Source organism: Colossoma macropomum, unplaced genomic scaffold (genome assembly GCF_904425465.1).
Source record: "Colossoma macropomum unplaced genomic scaffold, Colossoma_macropomum, whole genome shotgun sequence".
In the NCBI taxonomy this organism is placed as follows: domain Eukaryota; kingdom Metazoa; phylum Chordata; class Actinopteri; order Characiformes; family Serrasalmidae; genus Colossoma; species Colossoma macropomum.
Window position 1 is genome coordinate 21,757,512 of NW_023494789.1, and position 24,972 is coordinate 21,782,483.

The 24,972-nt window shown below is 37.4% G+C and overlaps 1 protein-coding gene across 6 annotated transcripts in view; it reads left to right on the forward strand.

Annotated features, from left to right (window-relative positions):
• Positions 1–23,403, forward strand: part of LOC118808117 (serine/threonine kinase 11 interacting protein) — a 50,478-nt gene extending 27,075 nt beyond the window's left edge. For 4 of the 6 annotated variants that reach the window (XM_036570552.1, XM_036570551.1, XM_036570555.1 and 1 more), the window contains exons 20-26: positions 689–798; positions 4,286–4,383; positions 6,100–6,278; positions 13,436–13,520; positions 15,561–15,646; positions 20,301–20,527; positions 22,346–23,403. In XM_036570552.1, coding sequence (XP_036426445.1) covers positions 689–798; positions 4,286–4,383; positions 6,100–6,278; positions 13,436–13,520; positions 15,561–15,646; positions 20,301–20,527; positions 22,346–22,474 — 914 coding nt within the window. In that variant the 3' untranslated portion in view covers positions 22,475–23,403. Of the gene's footprint in view, positions 1–688; positions 799–4,285; positions 4,384–6,099; positions 6,279–13,435; positions 13,521–15,560; positions 15,647–20,300; positions 20,528–21,238; positions 21,276–21,535; positions 21,634–22,345 lie in introns of all 6 variants that reach the window. The other 2 variants (XR_005007259.1, XR_005007260.1) reach the window with 2 other exon arrangements.
• Positions 23,404–24,972: the final 1,569 nt, after the last annotated feature.

A 24,972-nucleotide genomic window follows, 5' to 3' on the forward strand; every position in this document is an offset into this window, starting at 1 on the left:
TCTCCTCCCTATCATTATGGCAGCCATGTCAAGGGAATGTTAGACCACATTGTCTGGCTGAGTTTCAGGGGTGTCTTAGTGTTACCAAGAAATTGAATCACATTTTTTTCATTACAGCGAAGTCTTTGTCATACACAGATGGGCATCATTTCCATCCATTAAAAAGTTGGACTTGAAAAAGACAAGTTTGTTTAACCTTTACAGGCAGATAGCTGCAAGACATGCAGTTATTGTTTGGGGCAAACAAAATGAGCATACCATCTTTGAACTCACTGATCTTCGCTGGGTGCTATGTAAACAGTCAAAATGATAGGGAAGTTGCATTATTATTATTATTATTATCATTATTAATATGGAGGAAAATTGTGAAAACAAGTGTAAATGTACAATAAAAAACAGTGTATGGGATAAAACAGTAAAAACTCATTTAGTCACATTCTGAAAGTTACCACCACAGCACACTGTGCTACATACTCTCATGGATTTTGGTGCACCATAATAGGCCTAGTCTGAGTATTTTGTAACCATATTAAGTACACACCATTAAAACAGCATCTTATGTGGTTTTACTCGCAGGATGTGTCTAAGGGATGGTGATATAAAAATAAATCAGTAAATAAATAGTTTTGTGTGTTTTGGTTATGGTCATTGTCCCAGTGGCATCAAATGAGATCTTTGTATGTTTCAGCTCCTTTTGACCTGTTATCGGAAGATTTTGAGGCTGTGGACCACCGGCTGAAACTCTTCTTGGATGTAGAAGTGTTTGAAGGAGAAGAAGAGATTCACTGCTTCCTAAAAGTGAGTAGACTGACTCCTTACATATACAGCAGGGGTGGGCATTATAAACTGAAATTTATATGATATCATTTTTCAATTATTTACCTCTCTGTAACGTAAAGTTACAGTGATGTGCATAAATCAGAGACCACCTTTCAGTTATTTCAATCAAAACTGCCATTATGTACAAGTTTTGTGCACGTCTTTCTCAAATGCATCTAAATTGGCTAAAGTAGATATTTCTGAATAGACTAAATATTAAATAATCTGTTTGTATAAAGGTGAAAGTAAAAAGAAAATAAGTGAATTAACAGAACTTTCCAAAAACTAATGTTTCGAAAAAAGGGGGTGTCTAACAACCATGCAAGACCTGGTAGACCACCAAAACTGCCAACTTCAGATAAATAGTCCTTGAAGCTTTCATCTCTGTGAGAGAAGGAAAATGGACAAAAAATACTTACAGAACTAAGAAGGGTTGCAAAAACCTAAGAATAATTTGCAACATGTATTTATTTAAACAGTTGTTGCTGAATTATTTGCAATAGTATATATATATATATATATATATACTATTGCAAATAATTCAGCAACAACTGTTTAAATAAATACATGTTGCATATATATATATATATATATATATATATTTACCCAAACAAAGAATCTTCCTTTTTCAAAAGTTCATATCTCCACTAGTTTTCACTTTCTTGCAACCAGATTTTGATTCTGTGAAGTGTTAATATAGTTTTATCACATCTAAAAGTTATTTGGTCCTGAGTGCCACAAATATTGCTAAATATAGCTTCCAAGCTGAATCCCACTTTTTAGGATATTTTGACCATATTTACCCAAGAAGGATCATTTGAATGCCGCTCACAGACTGCTTATAGACGTGAATTAATCTGTATTACGTGAAGAGGCCTGTTGTTGCAAGATATTTTGGAATTTGGTATGCTGGCATACTTTGACATACTTTTACAAGATGTTCTGCATTTTGGCATACCAAGAGCCTGCATCAGCAGGGCATGGGTATAGCTAAAGAGGCCATGCTTAAAGCCACCTAAACCTATGGGGCATAGGTATGGCTGAAAATGGCATGCTTAGAGGCCCCAGTAATAGGCCTACGTATAGCTGAAGAACCCAGATGGACTGGCATTCAGATATGCTTGTTGTGGGGAAGTCTGTCAGTAATGCTTAGACATATCTTGAGGTGTATCTGTTGTTGTCTCTGATATTGACATATGTCCTAACCCATGATAAGAATGGAGGGGGTCGGTCTTTGACGCCAGACACCACTGCTGAGTCTTCTGGAGGTGTCATGGGCTTAATTCCCTGAGACACTGACAAAGGCAGGTGCATACTTGACTTTGTTGTTGTTGTTGTTGTTGTTGTTGTTAGTATTGTCCAGTACCCATGTAATGGCCATAGTGCACCCTGTTGTTTTATACCTAGGCTAGGTTGTTAGGTAAGAGTACTTGCATCTGTGAGTTAACGTAATTTTATAGCCAGCTGAAAAGTATTAAAAATTATTTTTTAAAAAATTATGAAATGATGGAGTAATTTAATTTTTTATGTGTCTGCAATGAATATTAATACCTTCCCATAAAAAAGTTTAAAGCACATTCAAATAATCCTTCTTGGGAAAATATCTTAAAAAGTGGGGGTTCATCTCGGAAGCTACATTTAGGAAGATATGTAGCACTTCATTTTTTGTGCAGGACCAAATAACTTCTAGATGTGACAGAACTATTTGGTTGCAAGAAAATGAAAACTAACGGAAATATTATTTTTTGAAAATTGAAGATTCTTCGTTGGGGTAAAAAATATTTATTTTTTAAATCTAAATACCGTGAAACATTCAGCAACCACTATTTACATGAATACATGTTGCAAATTAGGCTTTCTTGTATGTTAAATACAAGTTTCAGCCCAATCCAGCAAAAAATCAGCAATTGGTGAGGCTTAAAGTGCACATACAAAAAATCACAAACATTATGGAATAGGGCCAAACTTCAAAAATGTATTACTAAAAAAAAATCCTTCAAGTGGAGCTATTGGTTTTTGCATGGGCCCATGAATTTGACAAAAGTTTTCGCATTTTTTTAAGGAAATCCATGACATGAACTAGGAGGGCTGGGTGAGTTGGTATGGATTGACTCCACTGCAAGAAAGAGGGTGTTTTTAATGATTATTTTAATGATTGAATAACATTTTTTTATTTGTTTATTTTTTATTTGTATCGTTATTCATTATTGTTACTATTACGGTTATAATTTTTATTAGTGGTGTTTGTTATTTTTATTGTTTATTGTTAATTAGATTGTTTTTGCATGATTGCTGTTAATTTATAAGTTATAAGAAAATTTTTTAGTGACTTATTTTCATTGAGCGAGGGGGTGGCTATTTCCATGACATGAACTAGGAGCGCTGGGTGAGTTGGTATGGATTGACTCCACTGCAAGCAAGAGGGTGTGAGGTGAATGTGCTTAGAAGCCTTTTGTAATTTAGTGTTGATCCTACCTGAGTCTTGCTGGGCCTTCACCTTTGAGGAAAAAAAGCGGCCTTATCTACACAGCCCCCTCCTGGCTACTCACCGCTGGGAGAGGTGTATTAGTTTCCCCTAGAGCCAACTGGCTTTATCCAGAGAACTAGTCAAGTAATAAATTCCACAGCAGAAAGTGAGCTTTCATTCAGTTGAAGGACTCTGCTCTCTACTAGCCTTAACTTATCTGGAAGCCTTTTAAAGCTTCACATAGCCCTGTCCTACACTTTCACATGCATCTTTCTTTCTTCTAACAGTCATATAAAGTAGTAAGTACACTCTTGCTTTTTAGACCTAGGCCTGATGATACCACACACTCCAGTAACAAAGAACAAACCACACCAGATATCTGAGGTTTAAATAAGTCAGGTTCCTCCTAGATATTCTCTAACAATGTACTAGCCATTAGTTCCTGTTTGGGTGCAACTAATACCAATTTGGAGTCCTGATATATATGTACTTACTTTGTGTTTCTTTTATTTCAGGTATATAAAGGAAAACAAAGTTGTTCCTTTTAAGTGTCACATGTTAAATTATATCACCTTTATTTATCAGCATCATAAGACCATATCTGTTTGTCCAAATAGGTTGAAACTAAACTTTTCTTGGAGTGTACTTACTTCTTTCTTTGCATTATAAACATACACTGGTGTTCGAAACTTTGTAAATAAAATACAGTGGTTATCTGTTCACACATTTATTTTTGTCATGTTATCTGATCGATTTTTGATCACATTTGAAATACGTTCTCAATGTTCATTTTGTTAAAACTTCATTTTACCAGATTAGAATAATTGTGTACGTTTGTCTGTAACCAATTTGGTTTAATAGTGTTGAAAACATTAAAAAAGTGATTTGAAACTTTTGAACAATGATTCTGTGCTCGGATTGTTGTTTCAATTTATGTTTCTCTTTATGTACAGGAGCAACTACATATATGCTAATTTTCTAGCTTCTCTTGCATTCCAGATGTCTGCTGTGAAGTTTGGAGATCCAACAGAGTTCCCATCTCTCATGGTTGTAACTGACCAACGTATCTACATCCTAGAAATGACCTGTCAGTCAGAGTAAGCTGCTACTGTGATGCCACATATCCAAAATATAACAAATTAAAGTGATTGAAACAAATATTTCACTGCAGAATAGAAGCATGTATAGTTCACCAAAGTACTGATCTGATCTATACCAAAGCCTCACACAAACATTTCCAAACTCACTGCACCATGGGTTTTTTCACTGTCAGCAGAACAGATTTACTGGAATAATTCATGAAAACCAGCTATTCTGTAATTTTGGAGCATGTAATTCACAAAAGCAGTTTGGGTTCGATAAGTAAGTGAGACGTCAAGAGGCAGAAGAATGCGGTTTTTCCTCCCTCACATCTGGCTCTGCCTAGACATTTCCAAGCACTATCAACTCTGATCTCTTCTTGGATTTTGCCACATTTACATTACATTTATGGCATTTAGCGAAAGCTTTCATCCAGAGCGACTTACAGAAATCCTTTACTGTCCTATGCTAGCTAATACCAATAGGTTCAAATTTTACCACATTGACACATTACCTTGTGCTTGACTGCTGAATATGAGGCACTCTCTGTTTAACAATATAAGAATATTTCACTGAATAATAATAATGTTATACCCATGCAGGTGCTAAACTCAGCTGTAATAATCTTATTAAGCTCAGTGCAGTTAAAATTTTCTTTCTGCTCCAAGAAAGATGGTTTGCTTGCACACTTTTGTTTACTTTTCTGAAATAAATGCAGTGGAGAACAGCTAGCTAGCAATACAGGGCAGTAGGAAAAGCATTTGCATTGCACACTGCACTGTGTTCTTATACAGACAGTTACGAGCGGAGTCTAGACAGCCCTAACTCTAAAAACTGCCAAACTGTCATTGTAGCTATGACAGGAAAGCACCAGTTTACTGACATGAAAAAAGTATCATCCTAAATCGCTGTGTTTTTGTGACATGCAAGCTGATTATCTTGCTTTCTTTAAATGAGCAGCTGAGAGCTATAAGAGCAACTGTAAGAGGTGATAAACAAGAACCAAAAAGTAAACCATTTTGGGTAGCTTCAGAGCTACAATATATTATTTAAGACTGTGAGTTTTTGTTGTGTAGTTCAGTTTAAGAAGTATGATAATTGGGAACTGGCAGTCATATTTGTATCATAGCATATCTAAAGTGCTGTTTTACTAAAACTATTGAGGTATAAAATTACACTCTGTAATATAAGTATAAAATTACAAAGGCCAATCATATTAGTTACAACATTTTTATCACAAATTTTTCATATTGGTCTGGCCCTAGTATCCCGGGCCTGATCTCATTATTTGTACAGACCACATGACCAGGGTCACTTGTAATGAATTGGAAAAAAATGAAAAAGGTTTTGCGCAGGTGGGGCAGGCCTCAAGTTTTGCTGTTTCCAGTAACACCTTATTCATGCGGTGTTCTGATTAAGGTTTATAGCTGTTGGTTAGTGAACTGTCATTAATGCATTCTGAAATGTTTGTCTCTTATATTACGGCTTTGTCAGTGTGACAGAGCAGAGACGGCTAAAGGCATGAAGTGTTGCGCACACACAATATTACATAATCACATTTCTATTAGCCAGTGCGGTTGCTCACTAGCAGGGCATACAATAGAAAGATTTTCTTAAAAACAGTAAATGTTTTAATTACGTTTTTACTGAGTGCATTCATACTTTGTATTAACACAAAGGTAAAGACTCATTACCAAATGTCTTCTGCCTCGTCTCTCCATGTCTTGCTGCAGTGGGCAGCCCTCAGACTGGCTGCAGAAGAGGTACAGCCATCAGTTATGTGAGCTGAGATACCTGGATGTGGGCCTTGGGTCTCAGACTATCCACATGGAGTTTGATGAGGGTTCTGCTGCATACACATTGTTGGTTCGAGACAGCGCCCGATGCAAACGCTTCTTTAGCCGATTAACAGGCAAGAGCTCGTACACGTGCACGCGATGAATACATTTACACATTCTTACATGCATCACCATCAGTACCTATATAAATGTATGTGTGTGTGTGTGTGTGTGTGCGCGTGTGTTTGAAACATCTCAGATATGTAAGCATAGTGATACTTATCCATATAACACTAGTTGACAATAGGGCATCGCAAACCCTCAAAACTTTGTTGTAGTTACTGCTAGCAGTGGATGAAGGGGGAACACCTGAAATAAGTGCCAGAGGAGATTTTCTAATGTAACTCTATAACTCCCGGCAAACTGCAGAATCCAGGATTCTCTACAACCAGCTGTTTATTAGAAGTTGTAAATTACCACATTACCATTGGACCGTCCTCATCTTTGGGCTTAGGTTTTCTGACTAACTGAGAAATCCTGCTTTGTGGATTACCCCCCAGGTGTTACTATGGGAATCCGATACTCCCACAATGCCGTTGCGGAAGTCCACTGTCAGAGTTCAGTCTACCACTCGTTGTCCTTCATTGTCGTTCTCGACTGGGAAACCGAAGTGTTCCCAAACAGGAGTTCATGTTGCTATTCCTCATCATTTCAAGCAGCTTGGCTATTCAACCATCCAAGGTAGACAAAGTTGAAGTTAGCTTCTTATTTGAATTTTCTTCTGGCAGTGGAAGAATTTGGAAATACCTCCCAGTATTTAAAGCCTGTAAATTACTGTTCAGGCCAGCTCTATTACCTATTAATATAAAAAGAATTGGTTTAATATTAACCGGTATATTAAATGTACCAATTTTTTGTTAAATTAGGTTAGGAACTTTGGTACACGTGAGTGAACGTCTAGTCATGAAAACCTTAGAAATGATCTCCCATGTCTGTATCCACAAGATTGAGACTGTGCCTCCACGTCACATATTAAAACAGAATTTACAGTGTTATAAACGATTGAATGAGTGTTCAAGAAGGACAGATTAGATTGACTGTGCTATCAGTGTTCCTCTCTGAGCTGACCAGATTGTACATCCAGTGACATTATGCTATCTGACTGTTTAGATCTATTCATTGAGATGTTCTGCACAGTAGATTACTGTTGCACACATGCATTTTTGCTGATATTGTGTTTTCATAACAAGCTACTAGATTCTATAATTATGACTCTATGCAGTGCACAGCACATTATTGCTATGTATTGTATTCTACAGTGAGCATTTTTACCAGGAAGGTGCCTAGAGTTTGTCCATTGCCTCAGTTAGGGATGGGCAATATGGCAGTACTCAGTTACATGCAAGAGTTCAAACACTCCTGGTGAAATGACATGTTGATTTTCGAAGTGAAAATTAGTTTACACATCCTGTACAGAGAGCATACTTCTGCACATCTTAATGCACATTTGTTTACTTGCTGAATTTAACATATTTGAAAACAAAATAAAATGTTATGTGGCCTTTGCAAAAAAAAAAGTGTGGTTTTATTTTTTCCCAGTATGTTAAACTTAACAAATAAACTGTGTGCATTAAATTTCGCAGGAAAAAATCCATATTTAAGTTTGTTCCATGTAGAGTGTTAAGTGTTAACTTCACTTAGAAAGTCAACAAAACATGTAATTTGACCTGGGGTGTTCAAACTTTTGCATACAACTGTACTATCATAATCATAAATAATTACATCACTATATATGCTTTTCTGACTATATCATATGTCATTTTCATGCATGTGTACTCCTGTTTTGTTGGATTTAGTGCAGTACAATATATAAAACCATTGTACTCCTAGTTGATACTCCTTTGTTAATTACAACACTACTGGTGTATTTTGCCTGATCCAACTCATCAAACCTCTGAAAAAATCAAATATTTGTCATGCACATTATGGATCGTGAAAATGTGGTGTGATATTATATTTTTGCCTTATTGCCCACCTTTAGCCTCAATACCCAAACTGTTCCTTGCATCAGAACAGTCATACAGCATAACTCAGATAAGGTGTAACCACCAAAGAGTATATCAAGCTGTTAAGATTTGTGTTAGTACAGTGAAATACATACTTATACATAACAGAATTTCTGTTAAGAACTTCTAGAACAGTTTGGTTAAATGTCTTGCGAGGCTAGTATAATCAATCCTTGTGTTAGAACACACCACAACAGTGGTTTTGTGGTTCCGAAGTGGAACTTCAAGCCTCAGAACAATTTAACCACAACAAATCAAACCTTTTCCAGTACTCTTGCATGAATTCACATCTATTGGTTCACTTTTCCCCACTGGAACAATTAAGAATGTCTTAAAATATCCCTTTTCCTTGTGGGAAGGAGAGGTATGAAAGCTGCAGGATTACATGATACTTTGCCTTATGTGTTATAGACAAACTATGAATTGTTGGGTGCAAACTGCCTTTACCATTTCCCAGATACCTTGCTGTCAGGGAAAGAAACCAGAAACAAGTGGCTTCTCCTTGGTATGCACAGATTAAGCACAGTTTGCAAACTTCAAGCTGCTTATCATGTGTAAATTAGTGGAAAAAAATGGTGTTTATTTAGTTCTTCTGGACAGCTGTAAAAATATTTGTCTCAGTGAAGAACTGAAGGATACCTTTACCATAACAAAGCCCATTCCTCAAACCATACAGACCAAACGCTGTTGAGCAAATGGAAGGCCAGCTGAGCGCTGCTTCGCATGCTGGAGCCATCCAGGGTGCAGGGGCTGCTGAAAGGCCCCTAGGTTGTGGTTTTCCACCGAATGGGAAATGGTATTGGAGCCAGTTGGCAATGTTCACAGTCAGCTGTGGTTTTGCAGCGCTGTAAAATGACCTACTGCTGTAAAAAGGGAGATCTGCTCGCGGTAAATCCCCTTTTTTGCTCTGTGTAAGTCATTTAGGGTCAAGACTACACCAAGCTGAATGGTGACTCAGGATTTTTTGGCCCCTCTGTAAAGTAGCAACTGTTTCAAACCTTGAAGTCTGTTTTTACTTAGAGTAAATCAATATCATCTTTGTTTTATCTTATTATTTAGAGTATCACACGAATAGATGCATGTTTGTTTCCATAGCAATAAAAGGCATGTCTGAAGAAGAAAAGGTCATTTTGAAGCAAGTGGCAAATCTTACCCTGTTACCATGTTTGGAATGACGCAAATTGCCTACCCTCAAGGAGAGGGTGGCTCTGGTGTTTTCTTGAGGATTCAGTAAGTGAGCCAGCCGCTGCCAGGCTCGTGGCCAGGTGTGAGTGTTTTTACCTTTCATTCATGTTTCATCCTGTAGGTGGATTAAGTGTACATTATGTGCCTTGCTTCACTGGCATAGTCCTTTAAAACTGGACCTTAATGTGGAAGACTGTCCAAATATTATGAAAGATTGACTTAGATGCTCCTTTCATCTTTAAAAAAAAGTCCTAATGGAGACTTGGAGGGTGTTAACCTTCACCAAATTTCACCTGGATCCATGTATATCTTAAAAAAAATAATAAATAGGACCTCAAAGCCTTTAGCAGGACTGCTGTGATTTCACATGCTGATAGTTCTCTACCCCAGTCCTAACCTGTGAGGACTGGATGAGACTGGCCTGAGCCCAAGGAAACACAGATCCTTTAAACTGAAGTGGTGGTTACATTACACCACATACTGTGATTTAGCCAGAGTGATGTGAGTCTCAAAGGTCAAGTGGACAAGAAGACAACACAGTTCGTACAGTGCTCAAAAGTAATCTTGGGACACCTCTATCATTACGTGTTCTTTTAGAATGATTTGATTTGTTAAAGTATCATGCAGAGTGTTCTTTGTCATATTGAAAAGTACATAATTTCAGCAATTTTACAAGTTCTCACTGAATACACTAAGTCCAACTGAACAATAGCCAACTAAAACAACTTTTATATAACCCCGCATTTTACTTACAAAAATGTTGGGACACTAATCCAAATGCAGACACATGTCATATTCAATCCAGAGATCTCCAACATTATTCCTGGAAAGCCACCATCCAACACACCTGACTCAAAGTTTTGTTAACATTCTGAAAGATTTTGCTTTAGATTTGAATATTGAGTTAATTTGTCAAAAACATTGTCTTTTGTTAATGAAATGTCTTTGGTAAAAAATTGCAGATACATTGTAAATTCCAAAATCACGTTTGAAAAATTAACTGAAGTCTTGGAAAGAAACAGGGAGACTTCAACACCTGCCACACTCTGGCCATCCAAAAGAGAAAATCCAACAAGTCTGTTTGAGCATCAGTTTTGCAAACTGATGCAGTCCATGTTTAGAAGACCATTCAAAAGAAGGCATATACAAAACTAAATAAAGAATGTACTACACTAAATAAGATACTAAATAGTAATAATAATCTTTATTTATAGCACCACTCCTGCCAGTGGCAGCTCAAAGTGCTTTACAGACATGTGATAAAGCTTAACAGCAATAGAAGAAATTATGATCATATGAGAAATCATATGAGACAATGACAGATCAAATTAAAAAGATAAATAGCAAGAGACATTTTAATTAAATGCTAAGTTAAAGAGATGTGTTTTAAATGTTTCTTTAAAGTGTGCACTGACTGTCTAATAAAAGGTGGAATTAAGTTCCACAGTTTAGAAACATAATAACTAAGAGGCCTCTCTATGTTTTCTGTATTGTGCTAGGTCATTTAGAGTCTTAAAACTAGTAGCAGAACTTTAAAATCTATTCTGCAAGATACAGATAGCCAGTGTATTTCTTTCAAAGCAGGAGCGAAATTAGCTCTCTTTTTTTGTTTTTGTTAGTATACGTGCTGCTGCATATAGTATTGAGTTGTAGAGGAAGTATTGTTTTTTTAGGAAGCCAGGTAGAGGAGCATTACAATAATAACTCATTACAATAATAAAGCATTACTATAATAAAATAAATTTTGTGACTTCCACTGAGGAATATCTGACACAGTTGGTAAGCCTGTCTAGAGAGTCTTGATTATCAGAAAGATTTGAAAAGTATAATTGTGTGTCGTCAGCATAGCTATGAAAATTTGTGTTGTTTCCTAATGACATTACCTACAGATTACATGTACAAAGAGAAAAGCAAAGGCCCTAAAACTGAACCTTGTGGGACTCCACAAAAAATGTTACTTTTTTTTTTTTTTGAAGGGCCTACCAGTATTCAAGACTATAGGAATAGAATCTTGTGATCAACAGTATCAAAAGCTGCACTAAGATCCAATAAGACCAGAATAGAAAGATTTTGTGCATCAGCGCTAAGCCTGAGGTCATTAACAACATGAACCATTGCTGCCTCAGTACTATGGTTAGAACGAAAATCTGATTGAAACTTCTCATATAACTTGTTTGTTATTAGATACGCATTTTATTGTTTTAAAACAGCTTTTTTTTAAGATTTCACTTAAAATCTGAAGTAAATACTGAAGTAAGTACTAATCTACATAAAGTAACAGGGACACCTGAAACAAACATTAGTGTCACCTCAGGGACGCTAATATTCATCTATCTATTATCTTATTAATGTTTGGGTACTTTTACTTGCTTTACTTAGGTTTTCAATTATTACCAGGATTATTTTGAGTTTCAGTTCAAACCTGGTCATTATTTCTGGTTGTCAAAAAAAAATAGTAAAATAACATAAAATAAAAAATAAACCAGAAAATTGTTGTATTTAGAGACTGTCCCACGACTACTTCTGATTACTGTACTATACTTTCTTAATCTTATGAAGACAATGCCGGGCTATAGTGTTCTAGACCTATTTCCTCTGTAGGGTAATGAATGCAGATGAAAGATGATCTTTCTGTGTCAGGTGAATGCTCTCTAGTCAGAGATTACCTGTTCTGTTTTACAGCAGCTGTAGTGCTATCCTTAGTGCTATCCTTAACAAAGTGTCTTTTTTTCAAGGTATCCTAGAACTACAACATGCTAGTTGTTTTAAAACTACAACCCTAATCTGATATGGAATGTTTCATGCTTTTTCATGCCATTTCCTGAAATTCTATTCAGGAATATTCATTTCTTTGTCATACCAACAATGCTTCAGTGGTGATTTTCTACTACATGCGTGTCAGAATGATTCTTTACAAAGAGAAACAAAAGCAGGTAGAATCATGTAATGCAAATAAAAATGACCTCGACTGTAATTGTATTCCTTCTCTATTGTTAGGAATCTCTGTGTTCTGAAAAACTGTGGCCAAAAAAGAGATCAGTTACCTTTTTTTTTGAGTTTGTCACGTTATCAGTTTTGTTTGGGGATGACTCTTTGCCGATTGTGGCACGAATCAGGCAGTTTTGAACAGTATATCTCTGTTGAATAAACAATGTTCTGTGTCTGAGTGCCATGTACTGCCCACACAGGTTTTTCTTGGGATATTTAAGCCAGCAAGTATTATTTTACAACAGCAAATGTTATTTCACTGAAGTTTCATTTCACCAGTGGTGGAAAGAGTCCTGAAAAACCCTATAGTAGTGATAATACACTTCAGTAAAAGCATTTATAATGAAAATTAGTCAAGTAAGTCTAAATAAGTTACTTATTGAAAAACTTTACAGAAGTTAAAAAAAATAATAAGAAGAAAACATATAAGCAACAGCTTTAGGTTTAATAAAGAGCTTCTGTGCTTGTTTTTGTAAAATGACAAGTAATAAAAGACCACGGTAGTTATTTAGCTTTAAGATTAGCCAGCCAGCTAATTACTTCATCAGGTTGGAAGCTGAGCTGTGAAAAGTGAAGTTTTTACTATGATTAGTTAATAATTAGTTAATAAATTAGTTAATAAAGTTAAAACACTTGGATCCCTTTATTAGAAACTCAGTCAAAAGTAAATTATAGCAGTTTGTATCTACTCAAGGCACGTTGTTATGGGGAAAATTTAGTCAAGTACCATAACGAGAGTAGTTACTTTCCGTCTCTGTATTTCACCCTAATGAAACCAGTCTTATTGACAATAGGGTCCTGAAAACATCATACAAATAAAATGCAGAGTGCACTATCAGATTCATTTCTAAAATCCATTCAAAACTAGAAGTGCCTAAAAAAAATAATTGCTTAAAATAAGTCATTTTTCTAACTGTCAACCATAATGAAATATAAGGCAGGAGTTTTGTTGAAGGGTCATAGTGATGAATCATGGGTCTATGGGTAATAGAGAACCCATTGAAGAGGTCTGTAATTTGCCTTCATCAATTATTCTCTTTCTTCCCATAAAGGAATAGCAAGGGAACTGGCCCCAAAATCTGACAGTAAACTTAAGGGCATCTCAACCACACGGCTAAATCCCAAACACCATCTTTGGTACGTAAAAGAAATCTCTTAGTTTTTGTCCTCTCTATCATGTCTCTCTCCCTCTTTCTCCCTTTTTCCCCTTTTTCCCTGTTACCCTTTCTCTCTTTCCCATCACCTTGTGCCTTTTAACCTTTTAATTGCACACATCTGGAATCACAGATGAAACATGTGTATGAGGGGCAATAAAAACTTCGCCCCATTTGTTTCAGCACTGTAGTCCCTCATTTGCTAAATTGCTTGGTTGAACCACATGGTAATGTATTTCGTCTGTTGGGTACTAATGAGTGTCAGATGAATGCTCTCTGTTCAAAGATCACAGGCCACTGCTCTCTTTCACAACCACCACACTTTATGGCCAAAAGTATGTTGAACACCTGACTAAAATACCTGCATGTTCCAGTTGAGAATTTCTGCTTTTGAATGCTGACTTTGGCCAACAGTATAACATAACTTTGTCATGGGTAGGGTTCCTGGGTTAACTAAGAAAGTAAAATATTTTTCTGCCTAGTGTCATGTATAAACATCTTGTATAGGAGTGGTCACTTCTGGCGTGGTACTGGTTTCATTGAGTAGTTACTGAATGTCAAAAAATGATAGAAAACATTGCCCTCTCTGGCATCAAACCAAAATTAACCTGAAGACAGTTTTTGGCACAATCCAAGTAGCCAGCGAGAGTGTCCAACACCACCAAAAACAACTTACCAGACACCATTCTTGGCAGCAGTATTCTTTCCTCTGTCTCTGAATGGCTGCACTGGAGTTCTTAACGAACCCACCATGCTATCATCAGATGAATTTCGGTGTCTGTGGGCAGTGTTTTATGGTTCACACTGGCTCAGCAAGTCATTCAGTGAGCACTCATGTCCTCTTAATGGAAAACAGTAGAAGAGATGATTATTGTTAGGATAGAAATTTAGCCGTTGTCAATTTGCAGCAGCTAGCTACATTATATGGTCAATATTATGTGGACACTTCACCATCATACCCATATAAGCTTGTCCCATTCCAAAAGTATAGGCATTAATATGGAGTTGCTGCCCCTGCTACCTCTAGTGGTTATTAGTGTCTCTACTCTTCTTTAAAGGTTTGCCACAAGGTTTTGGAGTGTGCCTGAATTTCTGCCCCTTTAAGTCAAGAGAGCATTTGTGAGGTACTGTTGGCACTGATGTTGGGTGAGAAGGCCTGGCTCACAGTCAGTCTAACACAAGGTGTAAAGTAGGGTTGAGGTCAGGGCTCTTTGCAGTCCAGTTCCTTCACACCAAACTCATCAAACCATGTCTGTATGGACCTCACTTTGTGTGGAGGGGATAATAAACATTAGCATTACCCTTCGCTGGAAGTAAGGGCATAGCCCAAACCGTGGTAAACCCCAGAGCCCCAGACCATTATCCCTCCTCCTCCAAACTATGCATTCTGGTAGGTAGTGTTCTCCTGGCATAGTGATTTAGGGTTGTGGGCAGTTACTTGGCCATGGAAAACTATTTCTTGAAGCTCCCGAAACACAGTTCTTGTGTTGATGTTGCTTCCAGTTTGATGTTGCTGCAGTCAGTTTGGAACTCTCTAGTGAGTGATGCAACAGAGGACAGGTGATTTTTAAGCTCTGTGTGCTTCAGCAGTGTGCAGTCCCACTCTGTAAGTTTGCATGGTCTGCCCTTTTGTGTCTGGGCTCTCTATAGAAATTGCATCACTATGTGATTGACTTTATACACCTGTTAGCAATGGGTGTGGCTGAAACACAACTCAGTAGTTTTGAGGGGTGTCCACATACTTTTGGCCATATAGTGTGTTGTGCTATCTTTAACTTGCCTTTTGCTGCAAGGTTTTTTTGTTTTTTTTTTATCCTAGGTATAGAATTTGTCAGTAGTTTTAAAGCTACAACCGTACCCTGACTTGGAAGGTTTCATACAGCTGTGTAGATATTGACCTGTGCTATATTTTTTTCCAGTCTTTTTTAATATATGTAGTCCTGCATTCATTTATTGCTGAATCAAGCTTCTTCACTGATGCTCATTTTTATGTGTTTGTAATCTCTTTCTGGGCATCTGACAGGCCTCTGGTTTGTGAGGGTAGCGAACCGTTCTCAGAGGAAGACAGCCATCCACCATTCTTTTACCTGCTGGCATTCCTCCAGCTAGGTGAGTGTTCATGACCAAAATGTGAGGACTATATGCTTTTGCCAGCATCTGGAGTAAAACTGAGCTTTCTTATAAATCGGAGGAAACAGCATTGAAGAATGTAGACTATGGTAATTGCAGCATGTAGTGACTCGCCTCTGGCAAGTTGCAGCTGAAAGAGTTGCAGTCTCCAAGTAGAAGGCTTAACAGTAGGACTGGACAATATTTTGGAAAAGTCACATTGTGATATTTTGCTTTTGTGATAAATATTGCAGTATTTGAATATTTGAATACTATTGCTCTCAGCAGTGGTGCTAATTATTGTGATCTATGCCTTTTTCTATGTCTTTGATATTCCCTGTACACCATGCTTAGAGTGACTTATGGACAGAACGTCTGGCAAAGTGTAAAAAGACAATACCCTCACATAGAGTCATATAAATACACACATAAATTGCAAATAATTTTCATTGTTGGGATGCTTGAATCCTTTTGCACCAGTGTTTGGAAACCTGGGAACTACTTTAATCAGAGGATTCTATTTTTAGCCTACCCTAATTGCACTAATAAAAAAATTCACTTAAACGTTTGAATTGTGTGTACACTGACAGCCAAAACCACAAAGTGCACGCCATGACTTAGCAATGTTTAAGAAAGAAGTGTAGAAATTAGGGCTGGGCAGTAAAATGATAACAATAATTAACGTGATATAACTTTCCTCGATAAAAATATAAGAAATGTTCGATAAATGTTCAATATAATATACCATTCTCCTATGTCAGCGTTCTAGCGTCAACCCTTGTGGTAACGCACTTCCAAGTTTTTTGACATGATTCAACGAGGGAGGTTGTGGGAACTAAAATGGGTCACCAAGTATACTTAGGCGCAAGTGTCTGAAATGTGGGGTTATGCCTTCCCTGTTTGAGTGGAGCAACTGGTGGTCTGTTTTCCTGTTGCCAAGTGTGAGTGATAAAACGAGTGGCATACAACTGTACTTGCCTAGAGCAAACTCACTTCTGTCCTAACATCCTAACAAGCAAGTAGTGATGAAACAAGACAAAAAAGATGGACCTTAGTGGCATTAACTGCAATGTGATTCTCTCACACCAAACAGCATCCTCCTTTTAGGTACAACGTTGTTTGTCTGGTGCGAGAGAATCGCAATGCAGGTAGTGCCAGCAAGTCTTTCACACAGCAAGCGTCAGACATATTGCAGTTCCTCCACCCCTTAAACTACTACGACAGCATAGAGAAATCCAAATGTCTGCTAGCTTGTGTTTGAATACTGTGATATGCTCTGACATGGATGCGGTAGGAGTGATGGCAGTAGGGCGTTGTGATTCATCATTGATGTACCAAGCCAGCTAATGTTTGCAGTACGTACTAAGCTGACATTGTTGAGAAACTAAAGAGTTTAGCACCTGTAACCAGATAGCCTAACAAAAAAATAATCTGTTTTCTTTTTAAATTATGAATATTACAAAAATCACGGTCGTGCTGTGAGTGTGAGAGTGCTGCTTCAACCACCTGGTTAAAACAGCTAATCTGAGAAATGTTTTCCTGTTAGCCCATGACAGATTTGCAAAATTGTTCTCTGTTTGGCAAGTGTTTGTCATGTTCTGAACCTAAAGAATAGTTTAAAACTATAATTAACCACCTGGTTTCTTCAACTTTCACTCAGGTGCGAAAATCAGCCTTTAAACTTAATAATGATTTGACATTTATTGTGATAATTATCGATATCGACTGAAATGAATTTTTTATTGTTAATGACATGTTTAGCCATATCACCCAGCCCTAGTAGAAATGCATTAAATCACTGAGGTTTAACCTAAAAAGCACTATGGTAAGACTTATTTCTGCTAGTGACCCTTGTATTTTCACCATAGAGTGTTTAACCAAGGGTTAGCTCACCGCTGTTTGGATTTTGATGTCAGCTGTAGTTTAAATACAGACAGTTTAAGCTTATAATAGACATGAAAAATGACAGAATTTACTTTGCAAGTTTCAGTATTACGTTTAGTTCCATCTTTAAAGGGTTGAGCTCAAAGTCTGTCTTTTTTGGTTGCATTAGCCTCTTAGCTGGTTAGTGTTTTGGTGAGCTGCTCAGCCTACTCTAGTGAAAGCAGTCTGTGTCTAGTCATAAAGAGAACATATGGGTAAATCACTTATGTTAAACTGGCAAGTCATGATGTGGTTGGATTATATAGGCGTAGATTGCAACAATAACAACTGGGCTATTTCGTGGAGTCATTATGAAGCCGCAGTGTCATTTTTTGGTCTTTCTAAAGAGGTTTATCACTCAGCTGTAGTGACAGCTACAAACTGCACGTTGTCACTGAATATCTCAGAAACTTTTAATAGCACATAGGATGGTAAGTAGGTAACTTAAAGAGTAAGCACACTTTTTTTTTTTACTTTACTAAAAACAGTAGTGAACGACTTTTCCCTTCCCTCACGGATATTTTGGCCATAATGAAAAATGTGTTGGATATTAAACACATAAGTAGGGATAATATAGTGAACACATCCTTTACGGGGAACAAACATGACATATTTCAAAAATATGACATTTTTATGCTAAATTGGGTTCACATTTTTCTATGTATTTGTTGAGTTTAACAAATTTTAAAAATTGGATATAAAATACTTTGCCTGTGCATTTTGCACAGGCCAATTTTATGTTCTTTTATTTTACCCCAGTATGTCAACAAAATCATCATCTGAAGAGCATTTGTGTTTGGGCTCATTTGCATGTTGCATACTTTTATAATCAATACTGTGACAACAGATGCTGCTGTAAAGACTTTTTTCATATCTCGTTTGATTTTGTTGTTCTCAGAAGCTAAAATGAAACTAATTCCCTACCACATGGATTCATTACCTGCTGTTATACCCAACCACTGTGGGAACCAGCAGTACTTTAGGTGAACAGAACCCGTGTCCTCTAAACAGCAGAGGTGGTGTTCAACCCTGAGGGCACGCTTTTATTCCAGTCCAGTTGATTTCTTTGGAACGGGACACCCAGATCTGCATGGAGGAAGAGGCTCACAGTAAACAAAAAGCTCTATCTGACTCTTCCTGAGAGGGTGCTCTCACTGTGAAAAAGTGGCTCAGCTTTCAATTGGCCTGACGCCCCATGGACACCCGTCCTTCCCCCCAGCCGCCCGCCAGGCAGGCCTGGGAGTGGGCCGCAGGCATCAAGTCCTGAGCCTTCAGCGTCTGAGAGCAAGCCCAGCCAGAAACCTCCCACTGTGTTCGAAAAGAGACACAAGAACATCTCTCTCCCCCTGTCAAACCCTCCCTCTCACCCACTGCTTGGCTTTTTTCTCTCACTCATTTGTGGACACGTACTCTCACTCTGTCTCTTTCAGTCTCTTCCAATTTCTGTTCTGTTTCTGGCCTTAGATGTGGAAATAAAAAACTGTAAGGGAAAATGTTTTTCAACTTAAATACTTTTCAGGATGGTTTTTAAATGACCTTTTTTCATTCTAAAACATCAGAACCAAAGTACCAAAGAATGCCTGCATTTGTTAAGTGTTTTAAAACAACTAAACACAAAGTAGTTTTCTTATAATGGAGGGTGGGAAGCAACTAACATGATTCTACAGTGGCTACCTGCATTAGCCTATGAATGCAGCACACTGATTTTTTTAGGTGCACCTAACTTGTACCCACATTATTTGGCTGTATAATCAAGTACACCTATAGGTGCACTTGGTAGGTATACAGTTATTGCCTGTAGCACATGTTGCTATGCATCTATAAACGGTGGTCCTTTCTCAGCACAGCACTGACATCAACATGGAGGTGCCTGTACAAGTACCACTTTGCTAGTATACTTAGTAGCTGCTCTGTTAGGCACACCTACTTTTTTTTGTTAAAGGTTGTTTATGTACAGTACTGTGCAAAAGTCAGAGACCACTCTTTACTCATTTCATTTACATTTAAAAATGGCTAGTAAGTACAGGTTATTTTTATTTATTTATTTATTTTATACAGGAAATGTTACTGAAAGTCACCACCAAATAAACAGTACTTTCATCTGTGAGAGATATGAGAAAATCAGGCTCCACTCTTGCTTCAGATCTGAAAAAATCCAGTTTCCAAGTGTTTCTATCTATGCTTCCACCGTGAAAACTCAACTCAACTCAGTGGGTCTGAAAGGATGTATAGCTGTTGTTGAGGATTCTGTGTGACGTTTCTGTTAAATATGTTTTCTGCTCTTTTTCTCTGATGCTGAAACATTAGTAACTTGTACTTTATGGCTGTTTTGACTGAAAATTAAATAAATGAAGGATGGTCTCTGACTTGCACAGTACTGTATCATGTTGGTGTTACCACTGTGCCGAGAGTGGTCTCTCACCTAGATAATATCTGGTCAGTGGTGGTCCTACATTGGTTCATTCCATTAGTAAATTTGGTACAGTTTGGCTGACAAATTGTGCAAATTGTACAGTTGCTGATGGTAGCCCATCTGGTATGCAACAAATATCAACCTTCAGTAACTATATACCTACAGCATGCACTATATGGTAGGTGTAGTTAATAAAATGAGACAATGAGAGGAGCCACCTAAACTCACTGTATATCACAAACAGATTCAAATACAAAGAAGCTCTTGTAACACAGCAAGTGATGTAAGAGAGAGTGCTTTCCTGTGCATTTCTCTCAGGTGATGGTTTGACCTCTGTGACTGTACTGGCCACTCGAGAAATGCTGTGTCTCCTGGATGAAGACCACCAATGGAGCAAGAGCAACTCGGAGCCGACAGGCAGCAAGGAGGGACACATGTGCAGTGGGCGGGTCACAGTTCGCGAAATGCAGCCAATCAGTTGTGTCAGCTCCATCCGTCTGTTCTCATCTGATCCATGCCTGATGGAGATAAAACTTTATGATGAGGTGAGTTTGTGTTTCCTAAAACCAGAGGTTTCTGACTTCAGTTGGGCTGCATTTGCATTACCAGGCTGTGTAGACACGCAAATCTAAACATTTCAAATCAGATCTGAGCCACTTTCATATGTGATCCTAGACCAGATACATATACGATCAGTGGCCATGTGACCCTATTGAGAACAGTCAGATTGAAATTCATGTTCTTTCACTGCACAGACACATAGACACACCCTTTTCGCACTTCCATATTCGACACTGCAGAAGTCGTCATAGTAGGGAAAACATTACAGCAGCGGCAGCACTTGCAAATAAGAATATAGAGATAGTCCCGCTTTATATGTCTCTGATGTAGAGGACTCACTTATTTTAATGTCCATATTTCGGAATGTATCTAATTTTTCTACAAAGGTGTAATTCGTTTGGTGCAGCAGTTTTCATTTTCAGAGATGTGTAAGATTGACAAGGGCTACATGCTTTACCTTCAGAGAATTATCTGCTTGACCATGAAGGCATGTTAAGGACCTCATAAGTTACCCAGTGAGGTTAGCTAAAATTAGCTGTCTAATGTTTACTAGAATATAGTCATATACTGTTGTTCAGGTTGGTATTAAAGTTAGCGCAGTCAATTATACCTCATTGTCTGTTGGTTGTATTTTGTAATTTACCTTCACATTTTTACATTTTCCATTGTTTAATGTTAATGCTGTTTTTTTACAGTGTTCAGGGTTGTAAATGACCAGGTCACTGTTCCTTGGTAAGCTAACTGATATGATAATGTTCAATTACTTCCTTGTTTGAGCAGTGATATCGCTAATGCTAGGATGCTGATGTTAGCTTCTCATTTAAATTTTCTGTTCCACTTTAAACGGTGCAGCATTTAGGCACCAGATTGTAAATGTTTGAATTTGAAGGTGGAATAGAAATTCGCTGACACCAGAATACTGCACAATTTAAGGTGGAACAGAAACTTCATCCTCATACTTCGTCCTCATACTAGCCCTGTTTACTGTGCAGAAGCCTTAAAACATACCGATCGACACAATCGCCACACAGAACCCTGCAGCCAGTCCACACAGTTCACTGGATAATCTACATAACGTTGGATAAGGAAGGTAAAACCACTAATTTTTATTCTCCTGATCACAGACAGGTTTATACCTTCTTTAAATCTGTACCACTCACCTGTCCAGCACTGAAAAAGCATTAGTAGTAGTCAGTAGAAGTCAGTCTATTTTTAAAGAAGAACTTGTCAAGCTTGTTCATCTCTGAAAATGAAAACTACTCCACCTAACGAACGTTTTTTGTTGACAAATTAGGTAAAGTCCTTAGTAAGGATGTAAAAATGTGCAGGACATGTTCATTCTCATTTGTTTCATGCTCATTTATAAATGCCACATAAAAGAGGTCTATTTAAGTAGGGTGTGCACATGGGGGCTGTTTCAGGGCACAGGCTTGTGCACATTAACAATAGATTTGAGTCACTTAGACTACATTAATATCACAAGCCTCATTGCTCAATTCAGATTTTTGCACATATCTGATCTTTCTAATATGATGGTTCACATTCATGTAGGTGACTTAATGTGAATAAAGCTGTGTCGTGAAATGACTCGCATGCACACATCCTAGGCAGTAACGTCATATGAATGAACCACATGCGTCATTAACTTGCTTGTAACGTGAACATAGCCTAAGGCCTAAGACCACAATCCATGAGTCAGTTGAGAAAAGTTCAGACGCTTTCTAAAGCTTGCCGAACCTGATGTACAATCTAATGAAAACAAATGACATACGTATTTTGTTTTGTGTATTTGTGGTTGACAGATGGCTAAAGAGGAGCGGACCTGGCCTTTGAGAGCAGTGGCTGGCCAGGAGATACAAGGTTTAGTTGACTGGGTCAGAAGTCAGTGGGAGGCCATGTTTGGGGTCAAGCTGATTACTGCTATTCAGTAGTACCTCAGCTTATCCACTGTTGAACAATATTGCACTGCTGTCAATGCTTGCACATCAGTTTGTGTGTGCTCAGTCCATGTGGGTTTTCCGTAAGACTTTCAGTTTTTATCTATGCATATCTTATCAGCTGTTCATATTCTGTTTAGTAATGCTGCTTATTGTTATGTTAATTCACATTATTAGGAATGTTGTGGTAGTGTAGTGACCAAGTGCCTTATGTTGCCTTGTTGTCTGTGTGCGGAAGTTAAAGTGTTTTTTTAATTTCTCAGGGTGGAAAATCCTTTGTGCTTGTGATGTGTTTAAATAAGTTTACTTTTTGAGGGTGTTGACGCCAAGTTAAATGTAACATATCAAGACGCACAAATCATGTCACTAGATATCATTTTTGTGAATTCTTTTTACATGTTGGGCCTCTATATATGCAAATATACACCCGCCTTGTGTATGCCATATTTGCAGAATTAATCCTCGTAATGGAATGTGTAAGTTAAGGACCCCTGAGTGTTGAGTGTGTCCAGTACTTGTTTGTGTATATGATTTCAAGGACATGGTAAGAAAACCAGTAACTGCACTGCATCATGTTATTGTTTGGCTGATGACCAACTCATAGACTTTTTTTCCTATGACAGGACGCGCGTTGATCAAGATGCATCGTATATGTCATGTGCCATGTATATTTCTACGCTCATTCATCCTAACTGCACCTTTAAAAGCTTGTATTATTTCTGGATATGCACAGAGTTTGCTTGTTTTTATGAATGGAAAAATAGTATATGTTAAATACTGTCAAAATAAAAGTGTTTTTGGATGTGCTAGAAAGTCATAATGTACAGGCCTATTTATTAATTTATGTACCAGCTTTTTTGAAGGGAATCATGCAAAAAATGGCTTTTTATTTTTGCTATCTAAATAAACAATACCTATCTTGATCCAGTGTCTATATAGTCTTTCACTGTTTTGCAAATTTACTCATGGAAGAATTAATGGAGCTGAATGAGTAAGCCAGTGCAAGCCAGAACAAGCGCTTCTTCCATGAACGTGTCTCATTGTTCACAACACTTGGCCAACTTACAGTTTAACTCAACTATTGTTAATTCAATGTCTTATCAATAGGATCTTAACAATACAGTTATGCCTCATTGTGTTTTGCAACATTTCTCTTTCCTTTTTGTGTTTCCAATTGTATGTTCACAATGTTCTTCCTTCAGGTGTGTGGAACGTGTTGCTGACATTTGTTGTGCTGTGATGTTGCACTGAAATGTGCTTATAATGTTTTACCTTCAAACAGATGTAAGCTTCCTGTGCCTATATGAATCTTCATGGTCCATTAACCCAGCTTCTAACTAATAGTGAGACCTCTCAAAAAGCATCTGTATAGAGTGAAATATATGGACCAAATTTAGTGTAAATCTATCTTGTTTGGTATTCTAAATGAAAAAGTGCACAATATGCATCATGATATTTAGTTTTTCTTAACTTGTAATAAAAGTTAATGTAACATTTTTTTTTCTTCCAAATACTTTTGGACCATTTCTATTGGTCTGTTTATTAAAATTGAAATTTTAACACAATGCAAAGAGTAACTGGAGTTTTCAAATGCAGAATAAAAAAAACACAATAATGGACTATACAATTATACATATATACAGTGGTGCTTGAAAGTTTCAGAGTTTCTATGTGACCTAAATATGATCAGATCTACATGTAACTCATAACAATAGATAAGGAGAACTCAAATAACACAAAAAATATGTAGTTTTTCATTTATTTACTGAATTAATTTAATCTAACTTGTAAGTAACTTTAAATGTCTTTGTTGGCAAAAGTATGTGAACTTCTGCTTTCAGTAACTGGTTTGACCCCCCTTGAGCAGCAATGACTTCACCAAGTAGTCTGTGTAACTGTTGATCAGCCCTGCACACTGACTTGGAGGAATTTTGGCCCATTCCTCTTTACAGAACTGCTTCAACTGTGTTATGTTGGTGGGCTTTCTTGCATGAATTTCTTGATACAATCCAGACCTGATAGGTCCATCAAATGATGGCAAGTTGTCTGGGTCTATTAGCAGCAAAACAGCCCCAAACTGTGATGTTGCCACCACTGTGTTTCACAGTTAGCATGGGGTTCTTAAGCTAAAATGCAGTGTTAAGTTTTGCTAAACATAACATCTCTTATTTAGGCCATAAAGATACATTTTTGCCTCATCTGTTCTCATAACATTATTTCAGTACTCTTCTGGCTTATCCAAATGGTCTTCAGGAAAATGTAAATAAGCAGAAATGTTCTTCCTGGAGAGTAGGGGCTTTTTCCATGTTATCATGCCCATGCATACTGTTTTTGTTCAGTGTTTGCCTGATTATGGACTCATGAACACTGACATCAGCCAATATAAGAGAGGCTTGCAGATCCTTAGATGTTACCCTGGGTTTTTTGTGACCTCCCAGTATATTTTACACCTTAGTTTTCAAGTCATTTTTTTTTGGATGAGCGCTCCTAAG